The following is an 18894-nucleotide window of genomic DNA, read 5'->3' on the forward strand; positions in this document are numbered from 1 at the left end:
TTAATATTGAGAACAAAGCTCCCAATTTCTATATGGGGTCATGCTATATTGCATGCTGCAGCATTGGTACAAATACGACCAAGCGCATATAATAAATATTCCCCTTTACAATTGACATCTGGCCAAGAGCCAAACATATCCTATCTCCGTATTTTTGGATGTGCGGTTTATGTGCCTATAGCCCCACCACAAAGAACAAAAATGGAGCCACAACAGAGACTGGGCATATACGTCGGTTATGCATCCCCGAGTATAATTTGGTATCTCGAACCGCAAAACTGTGATATGTTTACAGCACGGTTTGCCGATTGTCATTTTAATGAAGATGAATTTCCAGCGTTAGGGGGAGGTATTAAACAAGAATCAAAAGATATCACATGGTATACACCATCTTTGATATACATTGATCCCCCTACAAATCAACGTGAACTGGAAGTTAAAAAAATCGTACATTTACAAGGTTTGGCAAATCAATTACCAGATGCGTTCATAGATACAAAAAGGGTGACAAAGTCATATATCCCCACTGCAAATGCACCATCAAAATTTGAAATTCCTAGAGAGGAACTCGATGGAAACAAAGCTAATGAACCTAAGGTTCAATTGAAAAGGGGGAGGCTAATGGGCTCTAAAGATAAAAATCCCCGAAAGAAAAAGAAAATGGGAGATGAAACGGTTCAGGAAGAACCAAATAAAGAGAAAAATCATCAGGATGATACAGAAAAATATGAGATTTCTATTAACTATGCTCAAGATGGAATGTTATGGGCTAGAGATGAAATCGATGATGATAATAGAATATTCTCTTTTTCTGTATCTAAAGAGATCGATCATGAAAAAGATGATCCAGATCCAAGGTCTGTATCATAATGCAACCATAGGCCTGATTGGGAGAAATGGAAAAAGGCTATGCAACTTGAGTTGCTCTCCCTCAATAAAAGAAATGTCTTTGGACCTCTTGTCACTGCATCTAAAGATGTAAAACCTGTTGGTTGCAAGTGGGTATTTGTGCGAAAAAGAAATGAGAAAGATGAAATCACAAGATATAAAGCCCGACTTGTTGCACAAGGTTTTTCTCAAAGACCCGGAGTTGATTATGAAGAAACATATTCTCCAGTCATGGATGCAATTACATTCAGGTACTTAATGAGTCTAACGGCTTCTAAGAATTTACAAATGTACCTTATGGATGTAGTGACAGTATATTTATATGGATCATTGGATAATGATATATACATGAAAATCCCAAAAGTATTTAAGATTCCTGAGGCATTAGACTCTAAGTCTAATGAAATTTGTGCGATCAAATTACAGCGATCACTTTACGGATTAAAACAATCCGGGCGCATGTGGTATAATCGCTTAAGCGAATACCTATTGAAGAAAGGGTATGTTAATAATGAAATATGCCCATGTGTCTTTATAATGAAATCTCCATCGGGATTTGTGATCATTGCTGTATATGTTGATGATCTAAATATAATTGGAACTCAAAAAGAGTTTGATGATGCAAGAACTCATATGAAGGAAGAGTTTGAAATGAAAAATCTTGGAAAGACTAAATTTTGTCTTGGGCTCCAAATAGAACATTTCCAAGATGGAATATTTGTGCATCAATCAAACTATACGAAAAAGATTTTAAAGCGCTTTAATATGGACAAAGCGACTCCTTTGAGTACTCCAATGGTCAATAGATCTCTGAATGTCGATAGTGATCCATTCAGACCTTGTGAAAATAACGAGAAAATACTTGGTCCCGAAGTACCTTATTTGAGTGCTATCGGTGGACTCATGTATCTTGCAAATTGCACTAGACCAGATATTGTATTCGTTACGATTCTACTTGCAAGATACAACTCATCCCCTACCCGCAGGCATTGGAATGGGATAAAACATATTCTCCGTTATCTTCAAGGTACGATTGACTTGGGATTATTCTATCCTAGAAACTCTTCGGTTGGTCTTGTTGGTTTTGCAGATGCAGGATATTTATCAGACCCACATAAGTCCCGAACCCAAACTGGATATGTTTTCACAATTGGATGAACTGCAATCTCATGGCGCTCACAGAAACAGACTTTGGTCGCTACTTCCTCAAATCATGCAAAAATAATTGCTCTTCATGAAGCATCGAGGGAATGTGTATGGTTCAGATCAATGACTAACCACATACAAGAATCGAGTGGAATAGTCACCAGTAAAGAGCCAACAACATTATTCGAAGACAATGCTGCTTGTGTCGCCCAAATCAAGGAAGGTTACATCAAGAGCGACAGAGTAAAGCATATACCTCCAAGATTTTTCTCCTACACTCAAGAACTCGAGCAAAAGAAGGAAGTTGATATTCAACATATCCGCTCAAGTGACAATCCAGCATATCTATTCACAAAGGCGCTTCCGACTACTACATTTAGAAAGCATATTCATAATATTGGAATGCGGTATCTACGAGATCTGTGAAGTTTTTTTTCGAGGGGGAGTTTACACTACTGTACTCTTTTTCCCTTGTCATGGTTTTTATCCCACTAGGTTTTTCCATGATAAGGTTTTTAATGAGGCAGTGTGTAACTCATCACTGGGGATGGATACTCAAGGGGGAGTGTTATAGAATTAGTGTGAGTATACATCACTTGCACAAGTGTCCCTCTTCATGCAAACCATACACCAAGTGTCTTCCTTCATGCATTGCATGTAACACTTGTCCCCAACCTCTCCATCCTTGTCTTTGTCTCCTCTCTCTATAAATAGGAGTCATGTAGAAGAGAAAAATGTGTAATGAGAAGTCTTATTGTCTCTCTAAGTCTCTCTCTACTTTCTCTAGCTTCTTTCTAGTTTCTCTCTAGCTTCCATACACTGATATCTCTAGATCTCTTCTCTTCTCATTTGATCATTCACATCTTGTTCATCTTGTTACCTCCAAGCTTATAGTTCACAACATTTGATATTCTAAAACTCTAGTATGATCCAAATATATTGCAGGATCAATTCAACAATATTATCCATCTAAATCATTTTTTTTTATCAAAACATATTGTATTTACTCTTATCTTGTTACTTGAATATTTTCCCTAATATAGGATTTGAATAAATCTCGATTGATTACATGATAAGAGTTACAAGTTCAACTAGATTTAGGACATATTTTCCAGCATAAAGTACGTACGTAGTTAATACGGGACTTGGAGTTTGATTACATTCTTGGCATTTTCTGCTAATGACGAACCGCGAAGTGTACATCCCTGATGATTTGTTGTTTAACTGTTTAGCCCCGTGTCTCGAGATTGTACTACCCAATCCTCTCGTTAGTTTCCAAGAGATTCTGCTCCATCGTTACATCAATTGAGCTTTACCAGATCCGAACGCTCTTAAGACGCACCGAGAATTGTCTTTATGTGCGCTTACGTTTCGGTTCTGAATCTCTGCCATGTTGGTTCGCTCTGTGCCGAAGACCAACTCGAATCCATACCCCTACGCCTAACCCTAACCCTAAACCTAACTCACGATGGTTCATCTCCTGCTTTAGCTCACATAGAAACCTAACGAGTCACGCTAGGAAGGAAGACAAAAAGTCAACTGAATATATTTTGTTCTCCACACCAACTACTAAAAACAACTCTTCTCTATGTGTTATGACTTGTACCACAGTTGGTCCTAGTATCAACATGGTAAGCAGCTACATCAATGGTGCGTTAATGGCTAAGGGCTTCCTCTTTATGGATTCTCGGTCTAACATCTGGTACGATGCTCCAAACATGACGGTGGTGTTAAATTTGGGCTTATCTTGGGCTTCTAACTAAAAACCAATTGGCAATTAGTAGATTGACCCTAACCCTTTATATATTAATGATAGTCCCTTCAAACTTCAGATGTGGGACTTGGATTGTATCCCAACAATCTCCCCTTCAAACCAAGGACCACATGTGGGATATTAACACGCCTCCTCGAGATGATAACTCCATCTCGAACCGATCCCACTTGGATCGATAATAAACCCCTTCTTGGGCCCCCATTACTCGGGTTAATAAGAGGCATGTCCGTATCCACTTTTCTAGGTCCACCAGAATTTTAACCTTGGGCTCTAATACCATGTTAAATTTGGGCTTATCTTGGGCTTCTAACTAAAAACCAATTGGCAATTAGTAGATTGACCCTAACCCTTTATATATTAATGATAGTCCCTTCAAACTTCAGATGTGGGACTTGGATTGTATCCCAACAATCTCCCCTTCAAACCAAGGACCACATGTGGGATATTAACACGCCTCCTCGAGATGATAACTCCATCTCGAACCGATCCCACTTGGATCGATAATAAACCCCTTCTTGGGCCCCCATTACTCGGGTTAATAAGAGGCATGTCCGTATCCACTTTTCTAGGTCCACCAGAATTTTAACCTTGGGCTCTAATACCATGTTAAATTTGGGCTTATCTTGGGCTTCTAACTAAAAACCAATTGGCAATTAGTAGATTGACCCTAACCCTTTATATATTAATGATAATCCCTTCAAACTTCAGATGTGGAACTTGGATTGTATCCCAACAGGTGGCCCGAAAGCGTCCCATCATGAGTGTTCTTGATGGGAAATTATATATAGTGGAAGGCTGCAAAGATTCCAATTCCTCGAATTTGATCGAGTTTTTCGATCCAAAAACACAAATATGGGAGCATGTGCTATGCCCTAGCGCGGAGATACTAGGACATATAGTATCAAAAACCTTAGTCATCGACAGAAAGCTTTACGTGTTCGGGGATAAAAATGTGGTTTACATACCCAATGAAAATAGATGGTATGTGGTAGCATCAGATATGTTTTCGATTTTGGTTACCAGTTATTCTTCTTGCGTGATAGATAATGTATGTTACTAGATATTCACCCGCGGTACACCGCGGGACTAATTTTTAATTTAAAAATGTAAAATGTAATTTTTATTATATTAAGTATATATGTAAGTAATGTTTTCTAAATTGTAAGTGAACAATATGTTACATCAATATATTATGTAGTGTATAAATAGGATGTTTAATTTAGGTGTAGTGTGTTATAGTAAAATTAGGATATCATAGTGTTAACTAAATTTTATGTAGTATTAAATGTACAGTTTTTTGTATGTGTCTATTTGGTTTGCAATGTATAAATAATAGTATTTGAAATCATTTTTGAATTTTTTAAATTATATGAGTATACTGTATTGTGATATTGTAATTTTGTTTGTTTCATCTATTTATAATTAGATACTTTAGAATATATAGTTATACGGTGTGTCTATAATCCTTATAATTTTTGACTTATTAAATAAAGATAAGATCCCTATGAGTAAAAAAATTTTCTTTCTTAATAGTATGATAAGTATGTGTATATAATATGTTAGCAATGAGTAAATGAAATTAAATAATAATTTTTGTTATAGGGNAATATTCAACGGTGGGATCGTGATTTTAACGGTAAGTTGTGGTTTTACCCATGTGTTTCTGAAGCTCGTTTGTATAGAGTAATGGTGACAGTTTAATGTTTGGTTGGCAAACGAGGTTGAATGGAGCTGCAGCTTTGTAGGAGTGTTCATGAATCTTGGGTCTGAGATTAGGAGGAAAAGGAGAATTGACTTTCAGCATTTAAGCGGCAAAGGTGAGGGTGGTAATTGCCGAAACACAATGGTTACTTTCTAAGCATGTTCTTCATAAATTGCTTGTATAGGCTTGGAAACTATGTTTTGATTGGTTATGTCTATTTTTTGATATTGTGTGATGATGTGATAATTAGAGGTATGATAATAATGTATGATGACATGGTACAATATGATGCATAAAATAATGAGTAGGTGTTTAACTTGATGATTGATGTGTAGTGATATGAAATGAGATGGTGTGTGGGGACACGAACATGGGATTTGTTTCGTGCCTCTTGATGGGCGGACCTGGGATTGGTTTGTACCTGGTAATTGGACGATCATAGGATAGAATAGGCTATCCTATGATCAAATACAATGATAAATATGTTAGTGAATCGCCAGTTTTCACTAACATAGCTGCGGGTATTAACATCTTTCTTAATAGTATGATAAGTATGTGTATATAATATGTTAGCAATGAGTAAATGAAATTAAATAATAATTTTTGTTATAGGGATAGATAATATGGGTCGTGTCTTTTTCTACAAAAAAGGAAAGTTTTTTTTTTTCTTGTTCTCGACCGACAAAATTTGTGATATCTGAGAAAACAATGGAACCATATCTTCTTCTTCCTTAGCATCTCCGCCCAGCTGTATTTTTTAAAGTCAGATAAAGCAATCGAACTGTTATTATGTTCTAATTTCAATTTTCAGTACAATAGACATAGAGAGCTTCGATTTCATCAGATCCTAATCAAGAATTCAAATCTAATCAAATTTTGGAAATGGTTCTGAGGTAAATTTCTCTCATTCTTTTTTTTTTTTTTTTTTAATTCGATCTGATATAGATGTTATTACAGCCAGATGTTAATAGATTGTTTGGCGAGAAGAACGTATATTATACAATATGGAAACAGTTTCATTGAGGATTGCTTTTCTCATCAAGAAAGCGAATGATTTATACAAATCGAAAGTGATGAGCTTGTGATGATTCACCTAATATGAAGTGCTGCCTATATTCAATTGTGACATGGATACATGATTTCCAAATCTTGTCCACATAAATCCAGTATTCACATATAAAACCTGTAGCTGCCATGAGAAAGATAAGTACAATTGACGTTTACATAATCTTCAGTAGTGATAGAAAAGTCTTCACATATAAAACCTAAACCCAAAAGATGCATTAGTAATAGAAAAGTCTAATATCTTGTTTGGTTTCATTCATGCAAGTTTATTTGAAAAAATTCTTACCATTGAATCTGAGAAAACGAACTCTAGCGTTTCCACAGTGTTTTGGGTATATTGATGCCATGAATGGATGACCTTCACTTGGACCCTCTATGCGGTTTTCAAACATCTTTCAAGAAGGCAAAAGTAGCAGCCATAGAGAATTAAGAGATAAAGTATTTAAGATTTTTTTGTGAAAGCTGTATAGATGTGATTTCTTATGATTATTTGAGTTTTAGGTTAGTATTATTTATAAGGAACCGATTAGGTCGACGAACACATCTTTTACAATACCAAAAAAATCCGATCAAGCAAGTAATTAGGGAGATAATTACTATATTAGTTTTTATGGTATCTTTGTGTGATATGATATATTCTTATATTTATTTCTGTTTCACTTGATTGATTTAGAAGATATTTGCAAATCAAGAAGTTAGGCAACAAATCTCGCTTAGGATTATCATTGAAGGTAATAAAATCTATTAAATATTTGAAATTTTTTTTTTGGGGGTGGGCAATTATTCGGATTCATATTAATAGTAGAATTGAAATGGGCTTCAGCCTTCAGTTGTTTATTGTTAATCGTAGAACCCAACTTATCAATTAAAAAAATTAAAGACAGTGGCAGGATTGTAAATAAGTGTGAACTTGAGGAATTTTTTCATAAATGTTTCTGAAAATGTATATATAGATATTGTACTCTCACTAGTAAAAACCAAATAAATAGTTACGGGTACCTGTTACTAAAATAATTTTAGCAAAATATAGCTACAGTATGTTATAAATTTGTTACAACATATGAGATAATTTATTTTGTAGCTATTTTGTGAAGAAACGTAGATAAATAGTGACGAATAGTTACCAAAACATTTTGTATTAAAATTGCTACATAATTTGTGACACAATATATTGTAGCGTCATTATCTACAACATGAGTTATCGCAAGATGTAGTAAATATTTTGAAAGTAATTATAAAAAAATAGATTAATAATATAATACTTTTGCTACGAATAACGAGTAACTGTTGCGACAATTTTAATGCGTAGCAATACCATTCAGAAAAGGTCTTCGCAATTTAGCTACAAAATGATGCTTGTGTGACGAAAGCTTTTCTATTTTGCTACAAATACATATGTAGCAGCAATATGGTAGTAATTGTCTAATCAAACAAGTTGCAAAATTATCTACAGATATAAGATAATTATCGTTTACTACAAAAATCATGTATTATAGTATTGTTTTATTTAACATCAAATTAAAAGTAAAACTAGGATTATAAGATCATCTCATCAATAGTTTACATTGTGTTTTGTAGTTTTTTTTAATAAAAAATTAAATTATAAATTAAAATATTTGTTGAAAAAATATTATGATCATATTTTCATTATTATAACATATTTTGTATTTGATTATAGTATTTTAAAACATTATAAATTAAGAAAAAGTGATTAAAATGGAATAAGAAAATATACATTAAATATGAGCCAATAGGAAGACATCACTCAGATAGATGGTATGGCATATTATCAAACCGTAGGATCAGAATAAATCAAGGGATATAAATTCTAACATCTCTTTGTTATTTCATTGGCTAAACTATTAAAGTAAGGATCACATCCTTTCTAATATGAACAGTTGATTAAAATATATCTAACGGACACGAAGTAACCCCTTTTTTTTTTTTTTCTCTACCTTCTTCTCTCTTCGTTCTATCTCTCTCAAACTCGTTATTTTTTCCGTCCTGTCTCAAACTCGATTAGAAAGTAGAAACCCTCACAGGCAGATCCGATTTGTTTGTCTCCTTTTCACTCTCGATCCCTCTCAGTCTGAATTCCCCTCAGTCTCAATCCCTTGAGGTCTTGATTTTCAGTTTCATACATCTACAAAGCCCCTCTTAATCGTCACATGCATCGATCCAAATCAAATTAGTGAGGTCAAAATTAAGAATTAACACAGAAGGTAAAATATATACTTGGGTGTTCTTTATTTTGCAATGATTTAGTTTTTATGTCATCTTGGGTTTGATCCGTTTCGGTTGTTTTGCTCTTTTGCAGGAAGATTACCCTTTGTCTCTTCTATCATTCTCGATCTAGAACAAAAACTAGATTTGATGGCTGCTCGCTTTCGTCGACTCAGATGCAATACTACTTACTAGAGTAGGTAATCCAACTGATTATCTATTTAGGCAGTATTTGGATTTCTCTAGTTTATGCATTAATATCTTGTCTTAAGAAAGTGAATCAGAACATAGACAGATCAATGAAACTTGTATTATCAGTTTCTGCAGATATTCATACAATTCACACATCGGTATTGTCAGTTTCAGCAAATATCCCATTAATGGTGGAAGCTTGATGATAGAAGAAGAAGAAGACGACGTTTTGACCTCTTTTTTTTTGTAATCTTCTTTTTAGCTGGAGATAAAACAAAAAGCTCATTAGGAAACCAAAAATACAACCCAAATACAATTGTGTAATTTTTATTTAATTATTTTATTTGTATATTTACTATGTAATATATATTTTTGTATTATGATTTCAAACAAAATAATAAAACAGAATATTTTTAATATTTCAATTTTTCCAACAATTTACTAAATTTATATTTAAATACAAATAAAAATTTATTAAATACACAAATATGGTATTTATTACTCCCTCCGTTTCAAAATATAGGATGTTTTGGAGAAGTTTTTTGTTTCATAATATAGGATGTTTTCAAATTTCAATGCAACTTTTAGATTAGTTTAGTATTTTCTATTATGCAGTATTGTTTCTGATTGGTTGAACTTGTTAAAAGTAAAGACTTCTTAATCTGCGTGTTTTGCTTAAAACATCCTATATTTTGAAACGGAGGGAGTAGTATTTAACTGTGTAGCTAACTGTCACAAGTTGACTACAAGCATTGTGTAGCTAACTGTCACAAGTTAACTACAAGCATTTTGTGCTTTCTTGAAGCTAATTGTTATACATATTTTAGACTCTTTGTGTTACTAATAGCTACAGTAATATGTCACAAATAGTAGTTATTGCTACATATTAATTAGTATCTAATTTGTAGCAATTTGCTACAATTTGTGATGCTGAAAAAATTTGCTACTACCAAATAGTTATTAATTTATTTTGTCGTAAAATTGTAACAAATATTTTTTTGCTACGAAAAACACATAATACCTACAGAAAATTTCGTAACTATATGACTAATTTCTACTAGTGTCTCCGATATGCTCCTATGGTACAACTACGTTGAAAGATCGTGGAGATTTGTGACCGGTTTGGGAAATTTACCTAGATTACGAACTCGTCGTGAGTTTGTTAGACTGGTTTATTTTGGTGGAAAGCTCGCGATTGTGTGGGAGAAGAAAGTGAGTGGTATTGGCTCTAAGAAGACGAAGNCCTAACGAATCACACTATGGTCTCAGTTCCAACTCACGATCTCACTTCTCCGACTGAGTTGACTTGTAATCGTATCGCCATTGATTCAAATATCTATATGCGTGGCGTATTCAGAAATGGCGCCTTGTCGTCAAGGATCTTCTTCATGGACTGCCGGTCTCACACCTTTTACAAAACTCCAAGCATGCAGACGGCCCAAAAGAATCCCTTAATTAGGGTTCTTGATGGGAAAATATATGTAGNACGCTGTGCTTACTGTCCCCAAGTCATCTTCTTTATTGGAATTTAGTTCTATTCATATTTGATGATTTTGGAATACCTTAATTAACCATTGGTTGAATGGTTCTTCAGTACTTATGTTTTTGTTTCCTTAACTTCTCTGTTTCACTTTATTTGTTTTATAAATCAAAAAAAAAAAAATCTCGGTTTATCACTTAACCAAACCGGGAAACCGGTTTACTCCACAATGATTTAACCGGAGAGGTCTATATAAGAGCTCAGTTCTTTTANTGCGGAGATACGTGGGAGGTACGTAACAACAAGTTTAGTCTACGACGGGAAGCTTTACCTGTTTGGGGATAAAAAATTGGTTTACAAACCAAAAGAAAATAAATGGGATGTGGTAGGATTGGAGATACCTTTGCGTTGGACTCCCACTGAGTTTGCCTGCGTAGTAGTAGACAATGTAATCTACGCTTTTGGAAGACGTAGAGTGAGAGTGGTGTGGTACGACTCAGAGGGAAGACAATGGAGATATGTGAAGGGTTTGGAAAAACTACCAAAATTACCAAAGCAATGTCTTTCTGTTAGATTGGTGGGTTACAGTGGAAAGATCGTGGTTTTGTGGGAGAAGGATGTGCGTGGTACTGAGAAGAAGATGATTTGGTGTGCTGAGATTGCGCTTGAAAGGGGTAACAGACGAGAGGTTTATGGGAAGATTGAGTGGTGTGACGTTGTGCTTACTGTCCCCAAGTCATGTTCTTTATTGCATTTTATGACTGTTACTGTTTGATGAATGAACATTAGTACCATTTTCTTGCTTCCCAGTTTCGTTGAATGATTTTCTATACATGTTGTTCTGTTTCTCTCTTATATTAAAACTCTATTTTGGGTTTGTTCCAATTTCTTTTCTTCATTTTACTCTGTTTTTGACTCCCAAACAAAGCCATGTCAATAAATTGTTCGTTTTTGCTCTTGGAGAGTTTTGGTTACCTTCAAACACTTAAAACTTTTATTTTTCTTCTCTCCAGTGTACAAAAACCTCTGCTGTACAGTAAAGTTGAAGATGAGAAACATTATAATTGAGAGAGAGAGACAGACACATTAGACAGTAATGTCTGTACCACTGAAACCAGTTTTATAACTTACCTAATATAATCCCCCTCAACATATACTATAAAGCAAGATAAAACTAACTTGAAAATTAAAGAGTTTGTTGTGCTTACTCTCCCTAAGTCATCTTCTTTATTGGAATTTATTTCAATTAATATTTGATGATTGAATACATTTGCCATTGGCTGAATGGTTTTTTAATTTCTCTGTTTTGGTTATATTTCCAGTTATGTTTTGTTTTCCATCACTTCTCTGTTTCGCTATCCCCTATATATTAAAGGAGAAACATTTTTGGTGAAAAAGCTGAGGTGTCAGCATTACAGAGTTCATAGCACCATCTAGCAAAGTCCCCTCAAATTTCCTAATTAATTACATGTTTGTGCCATTGTATTTATTGGCCAAAAAATAATAAAAAAAACCATAAATAAAAACCCTACCCGAAGAGCCACAAGCCTCACAACATATCCCCTCAGCTATATATAGGGGATTCTTCTTAACAATTACCAGAACAGAAAAAAACCATTCAATAATTTTCAGATGCCTTCTTTCCCTAAGCTTTACCTCCGTCATTTATCATCATGGTTTCAATCTAATAGCCAAAAAAATTCACCTACAAAATTAGTTTATGATGAGTCTCCTACTAAGTACGTTTATAATGTGGAAGAAAAGCAGTGGAAGAAAAAAGTAGAAAAGGAGGCTTTCATGAACCTCATCTCGGTAAGATTTATTTTTATGCTACACAAGTCCACAGTGTCATTTCTTTACACATATAACTCCTCACTAATAAAATCTATCTTAAATTTGAACAGGAGGAACCTGTTGTGCTACTACACGTACCAAATAACCAGACGCATAAGATAAAGATTTTGTTTCAGTATTTACACAAAGGAGACAGTTCACCAAATCCCAGAAAGAGAATCAAACTAAGCCAGCCATGAAGATTACAAAACTAATACTCTTCTAGAGTAAAGGATTTCATTTGTATTGAAAAAATATTAATAAGCACGCGAATGTTATTTTCATATTTCATTATCATGTGTATCTTTTTCGAATAAAATTAATTAAAAGCATACCTCTTCATTCATCACATCCACATTTTAGCCTTATATCAAAAACTATACATATTATCCTAACACCAATGATTACATTTTGGTAAAACATATTATGTTTTCTCCTTATTAATAATTACATTTTGGTAAAACATATTATTTTTTTCACCTTATTAATATGTTTTAACTTTTAAACCTACAATGGATTAATACGTTTGGTTCTATACACTATGGCAAAATATTCGGTAACACTTAAAATTCACACTCTAATCTTATATGAGAATGAAATGCATACAAATGTAGTATAAAACGGAAATATATTTATTTTGATGGTTTTGTAAATAACGAATATAGAAAGGCATTTCATATTTTACCTTTAATTTTTTTAAAAATAATTTAATTAATATTTATTATAAATAAATACGATATATCCCCTATATATTAAAAGAGAAGCACTCTCATAAAAAAGCTGAGGTGTCGCGCTTAGGGAGCTCCTGTATTTTTTTTAATAAATAGCCTTATTTTTCATTATTATTTACATAAATATGCCACTGAAATATTATGACCAATATTTTTTGATTATTTTTTAAAATAAATATTTAATCAACTATTAAATCTAAAAATATATTTAATTATCACTGTCATAACCTATTTACTTATTAAAAGTAAATTATATTTTACAAACAAGGAAAAAAATTATTTATTTATTTACCACTTTTATCATTTTCTCATTACATTTTTAGACTTAGAATTAGTTTAAATTAAATCGGTTAGTCTAAAAATATGGTTTTATCTATTTAATGGTATAGTGATATAGACAATAATGTGAACATAAAATATGTGAATTTGTTTTTTAGAAACATAAAAAGACATCAAAGCTTTTTACACCGCCTTAAAATTATTTTCTAACTTCAAATATTTCACGGGTGAAACGTATTTTACAGAAAATAAATGCTATTTTAATTTGAATAAACGAAAAAAACTTGACTTACGTATGTTGTTTTATACAAACGAATCTTAAATTTCAAATAATAATTTTACTCATAATAATTTATTTAAATCGATTTATTGCGGATTGGTACCTAGTATTTTTTTATACATCAAAAAACAATCTCGGTTAATCGCATAACCAAACTGGGAAACCGGTTTACTCCACAATGATTAAACCAGAGAGGTATATACATAACGATAAAAAAAAAACTGAGTACTTCTTACTTCATTGTGTGAAAGAATCATAACGATCGAACTCAAAAAGATTCTCTCTCTTTCTGTTACAACGTCGCCGCCGTTTTGATTCTCCGATGGCCACCTCAAGCCATCTCCTTCTCCTCTTTCTCATCACCGCCATCGTCTCATCCTTCACCTCCGCCGCTTCTCCTCCGTATCTCACGTCGCAAGATCACCAACACGCCGACAGAATCATCGAAGCAATGATCGGAGCCGGGGATTTCCGTGGCTGGGCTGCCGATTTCCTCTCCGCCGTCGACGACCAGTTCGGTATCCCTCTCTCCGCCACCATTTTCATCCCAAGCGACTTTGACTCCGCCGACGTCTCCTCCAACGGCGACAATGCTACTCCACGTCGTCTCTCCGTCGCTTATCACATCGTACCTCAACGTCTCTCCTTCACCGACCTCCAAATCTTGAAACCAGTCTCTCGTCTCCCGACTCTTCTCCCCGGAAACTCGATCGTCGTCACTAACAACTCTGTTTCCGGTTATACTCTCGACGGCGTTCTTGTCTCTGAACCGGATCTTTTCATCTCTTCTTCTGTTGCTATTCACGGTGTTGCCTCGACGCTTGATTTCTCACGTTATGGCGGTTTTGGTGAAGATGATGATACTACTTTTGCTGATAGTCTCCGCCGTCGTGGTGGTGGTGGTCACGGCGACCTTGGTAACGGCGATACCAATCTAAGTCTAACCACCTCTGCTTCGTTGTTCACTGGACATTACTCTGTTGGCTCGTTCTTGCTTCCATTGGCGGCTCTGACTTGGTTCTGACTTTATGTTGCGGTGACGTTTTGGCCGTCAAGATAACAGTAAAAGTAACGACGTTTTTGTTATTTTCAAGATTTTTTAGACTCAAATTTTTTTTTCTGTTCAAGATTTTGTGAATTTCTTCTATACATAATGTAAAGTTTTCTACATTGCGCAATATCAATTTTCTTGAATTTTTTTTTTCAATTATAAGATTCACATTAGTTTGGTGGATATCATGAAGTGAACTTTGATTCGGATGTAGCTTATTGGTTCTTGAGGTTCAGTAATCGACGAGTTGATGGTTTGGGTCAAGAGCTTCACAACGGCCTGTCGACAAGGATCATGTTGTGTAAAACATGAATTAATAGGATGTGTCTATTTTTCAATACATCTTAATTCTTACGCCTCCTTAAAAGTAGTGATTCCAATTTTTTGTCAGACCGTCAAATCACCAAGTTAAATTCATGAAATGTGATTATGTCACATTTTTTTGTTTTATATTATAAAGTTAAGTAGACCCTAACATAATCACTTTTGTGCAAATTTTGTTAGTGTGGGACTACATAAGTTTGAACTTACATATTGTATGATTTAAAATAAAAATGAAATAAAATTGTTTGATCATCATAGATATGTTATGTTATTAAATAATTAAAAAGTAATTGTATTACATAGAGACACTTTACTATTCAGAATTAGGAAAATAGACATTTATTACTGTTTGTGAATAGTGAGATCGTGAAATATAATTATTTGGTTATCCTGCAGATAAATTCAACCTTGTTTAGTAGAAGATTAGGAAATAAAAATTTGGATACAACTAGAATTAGGAAATAGAAATTTCTACCAATATATATAGAAGTAGTTGGCAAAAGCTCTCCGAGGTTGAACAATTGCTCTCCAAGCGTTTTTGGCTGATGACGAATTCACCGATTGATTTGCCTTATCTACCTGATGAATTACTTTTGCACTGCTTAGCTTGTGTCTCAAGGTGTTACTACCCGACTCTCTCCTTAGTTTCCAAGAGATTCTGTTCTCTCGTTGCATCACTTGAGCTTTACAAAGCCCGGACGCTTTTAGGACGCACTGAGAAGTGTCTATATGTGTGCTTACGTTTAAGTTCTGAAACTAGGCCACGTTGGTTCACTTTATGCCGAAACCCAACTCTAACCCCTAACCGTAGCCCTAATCCTAACCCTAAACCTAACCCTGACCTTAACTTACGATGGTTCCCTTCCTACAATGGACCACAAAGAATCCTAGCGAATCACACTATTAATGAAGAGAAGAAGTTAAGTGACAATCATGAGTTGGTCTCAGTTCCAACTTGCATATATTATCCTCCTTTTGGGTGGCCTCGTGCAGCAAGTGGCTCTAATATTTACATCATTGGCGGATACTTCGACGCTTCCTACTCTACTAAGCTCGTCTTCTTCATGGACTGCAGGTCTCACACCTCGCACAAAGCTCCAAGCACGCAGATGGCCCGAAACCGCCCCCTCGTAAATGTTATTGATGGGAAAATATATGTAGTGAAAGGCTGCAAAAATCCCGATTCCTCGAATATGATCGAGTTTTTCGATCCAAAAACCCAAATATGGGAGTATTTGCCATGCCCTATCGCGGACATACACAAGAGCCACGAACTACGTAGCCTAGCAATCAACGGAAAACTTTACCTGTTTGGGAATAAACGTGTGGTTTACGACCCCAAAGAAAACAGATGGGACGTAGGATCATTGGATGATCGTTTGCATTTGGCTTCCTATTATTCTTCTTGCGTAATAGATAATGTAATATATTATTATCACGCGTACATCAGAAGGATCTGGTGGTACGACCCCGAGAGAAGATTGGGGGGACTTTTGTTGGGTTTGGCAAAACTTCCTAAACTACCGACGCAAGTTAGAATGGTGGATTATGGTGGAAAGATTATGATTTTGTGGGAGAAGGAAGTAGTACCTGCTACGAAGGTGATTTATTGTGCTGAGATTGCGCTTGAAAGACGCAACACAGAAGATATGTATGGGAAGATTGAGTGGCGTGACATTGTGCTTAAACTTTCCAAACCATATGATATTTTGGAAGTTATTACCGCTACTGTTTGATGAACAAAAACCATGAGCATGGTTATATCATTTTTTATTTATTTAATATGATGATTATAGATATATCCTACAGCTTAAAGCATATACAAATATATAATCATAAGCTTATGCTTATTGTTGCTCCTCCCTCTTATAAAGAACTCTGTTTTATTCATGTTCTCAGTTACGTAGATGTTGTGTTTTCCTCTTTTCTTTGTTTTGCCTTAATATCAAATCAGTCCAAAATACACTTTGGCAGCTCATCATTATCCGTCTAATTCGATATTCTTTTTTCTTTTTTTTTTTTAAAAAGTCTTGGCCATTCCGGTTCGATTTTGTTATACATGAAGATGATTTCCTATCCGGTTCGACCTAAATCTAGATTGATTTACAGAATATATGAGTTATACGAATTCAACTAAGTTTAAGGAATATATATTTCTCCAGTATATAAAGAGTAGTAATTAACAAGAAAGGCTCTTTTGAGTTTTTTTTGGAGCTAGCGTTTTGTGCAAATGAGGAATTCACAGGTTGATTTGCCTTATCTTCCTGATGATTTGTGGTTGAACTGTTTAGCCCGTGTCTCGAGATTGTGCTACCCGATTCTCTCCTTAGTTTCCAAGAGATTCCGCTCCCTCGTGGCATCGCTTGAGCTTTACGAGATCCGAACGCTCTTAGGAAACATCGAGAATTGTCTTTATTTGAGCTTAGGTTTCAGTTCTGAACAATCTGATGCACGCTGGTTCACTTTATGCCGGAGACCAACTCAAAACCCTAACTCTAACTTTAAGTCACGATGGTTCGCTTCCTGCTTTAGACCACATAGTATCCTAACGAATCACACTATGGTCTCAGTTCCAATTCACAATCTCACTTCTTCGACTGAGTCGACTCGTATCGCCATTGGTTCTAATATACATATGATTGGCGTATTAGGAAATGGCGCCGTCTCGTCTAGGATCTTATTCATGGACTGCCGGTCTCATACTTTACACAAAACTCCAAGCATGCAGACGGCCCAAAAGAATCCCGTCATTAGGGTTCTTGATGGGAAGATATATGTAGTGGAAGGATGCAATGATCCTGATTACTCGAAATTTATGGAGTGTTTCGATCCCGAAACCCAAACATGGGAGCATGTGCCAAGCCCTAGCGCAGAGATACGTGGTAGGTACGTATCAACAAGTTTAGTTTTGGACGGGAAGCTTTACCTGTTTGGGGATAAAAATCTGGTTTACAAGCCCAAAGAAAATAAATGGGATGTGGTAGGAGTAGAGATACCTTTGCGTTGGAATCCCACTGATTTTGCTGGCGCAGTAGTAGACAACGTAATCTACTCTTATGGAAGACGTAGTGTGGTATGGTACGACTCAGAGAAAAGACGGTGGAGATATTTGAAGGGTTTGGCAAAACTACCAAAATTACCAAAATTACCAAATCAAGGTCTTTTTGTTAGATTGGTGGGTTATAGTGGAAAGATTGTGGTTTTGTGGGAGAAGGATGTGCGTGGTACAGATCCTAAGAAGAAGGTGATTTGGTGTGCTGAGATTGCTCTTGAAAGGCGTAATGAACGAGAGGTCTATGGGAAGATTGAGTGGTGTGATGTTGTGCTTACTGTCACCAAGTCATGTTCTTTATTGCATTTTATGACTGTTACTGTTTGATGAATGAATTAATACATTAGTTCATTAGTACCATTTTCTTTCTTTCCAGTTTCATTGAATGATTTTCTATACAGTGCCATCAAATGTAGTTCTGTTTCTCTCTTACAATAAAACTCTATTTTGGGTTTGTTCCAATTTCTTTTCTCTACTTCACACTGTTTTTGACTTCCAAACAAAGCCATGTCAAAATTGTTCGTTTTTGCTCTTGGAGAGTTTTGGTTACCTTCAAACACTTAAACTCTCCAGTGTACAAAAACCTTTGGTGTACCTCATCTCTAGTATATATTGGGATGCAATAACTATTTGTGGTGAAAAAGTAACCAAATGTTCCTACACAGTAAAGCAAAGAGTAGAAACTGCGATTGCTTTTGAAACACAAAATCTTCTAATCGAAATTTCCAGGGGATTTGGTGTGATGCGACTCCGCCTAAAAGGCGCATCGGATATGGGAAAGTCTAGTGGTGTGATGTGGTGCTTACACTTCCGAGCAATATGATTTTGTGAATGTCAAAAAAAAAAAAAAAGGCATTTGAAAGAGTTGTTTCAA

The 18894-nt window shown here is 35.0% G+C and overlaps 4 protein-coding genes and 3 long non-coding RNA genes across 8 annotated transcripts; 6 read left to right on the forward strand and 1 right to left on the reverse strand.

The window, feature by feature from the left end:
- Positions 6189–6830, forward strand: LOC109128181. The gene is made up of 2 exons (XR_002034634.1): positions 6189–6403; positions 6468–6830. It is a non-coding gene; the product is annotated as an uncharacterized LOC109128181 (long non-coding RNA).
- On the reverse strand, positions 6614–7551 carry LOC109128182. The gene is made up of 2 exons (XR_002034635.1): positions 6862–7551; positions 6614–6775 (listed from the first exon to the last, which is right to left on the reverse strand). It is a non-coding gene; the product is annotated as an uncharacterized LOC109128182 (long non-coding RNA).
- On the forward strand, positions 8463–9269 carry LOC104718189. 2 transcript variants are annotated; one of them, XR_756358.2, is made up of 3 exons: positions 8463–8797; positions 8893–8998; positions 9117–9269. It is a non-coding gene; the product is annotated as an uncharacterized LOC104718189 (long non-coding RNA). The 2 variants fall into 2 exon arrangements; XR_756359.2 differs by having other exon boundaries at positions 8893–8994.
- Positions 10350–11245, forward strand: LOC109126370 (putative F-box/kelch-repeat protein At4g11750). Its single transcript, XM_019229877.1, has 2 exons — positions 10350–10389; positions 10728–11245. The coding sequence occupies exons 1-2, from the start codon at positions 10350–10352 to the stop codon at positions 11243–11245; spliced, it is 558 nt and encodes a 185-aa protein (XP_019085422.1).
- On the forward strand, positions 13733–14617 carry LOC104748777 (FAS1 domain-containing protein SELMODRAFT_448915-like). Its single transcript, XM_010470371.1, has one exon. The coding sequence runs from the start codon at positions 13916–13918 to the stop codon at positions 14615–14617; it is 702 nt and encodes a 233-aa protein (XP_010468673.1). The 5' UTR covers positions 13733–13915.
- Positions 15514–16704, forward strand: LOC104748785 (putative F-box/kelch-repeat protein At4g11750). Its single transcript, XM_010470381.1, has one exon. The coding sequence runs from the start codon at positions 15514–15516 to the stop codon at positions 16702–16704; it is 1191 nt and encodes a 396-aa protein (XP_010468683.1).
- LOC104718197 (putative F-box/kelch-repeat protein At4g11750) lies at positions 17199–18500 on the forward strand. The gene has a single exon (XM_010435893.2). The coding sequence runs from the start codon at positions 17199–17201 to the stop codon at positions 18345–18347; it is 1149 nt and encodes a 382-aa protein (XP_010434195.1). The 3' UTR covers positions 18348–18500.

Source organism: Camelina sativa, chromosome 2 (assembly GCF_000633955.1).
Source record: "Camelina sativa cultivar DH55 chromosome 2, Cs, whole genome shotgun sequence".
NCBI classification, from domain to species: domain Eukaryota; kingdom Viridiplantae; phylum Streptophyta; class Magnoliopsida; order Brassicales; family Brassicaceae; genus Camelina; species Camelina sativa.

Coding starts and splice junctions, on each gene's coding strand:
- LOC104718197 (XM_010435893.2), top strand. CDS start 17,199: ATGAGGAATTCACAGGTTGATTTGCCTTATCTTCCTGATGATTTGTGG.
- LOC104748777 (XM_010470371.1), top strand. CDS start 13,916: ATGGCCACCTCAAGCCATCTCCTTCTCCTCTTTCTCATCACCGCCATC.
- LOC104748785 (XM_010470381.1), top strand. CDS start 15,514: ATGACGAATTCACCGATTGATTTGCCTTATCTACCTGATGAATTACTT.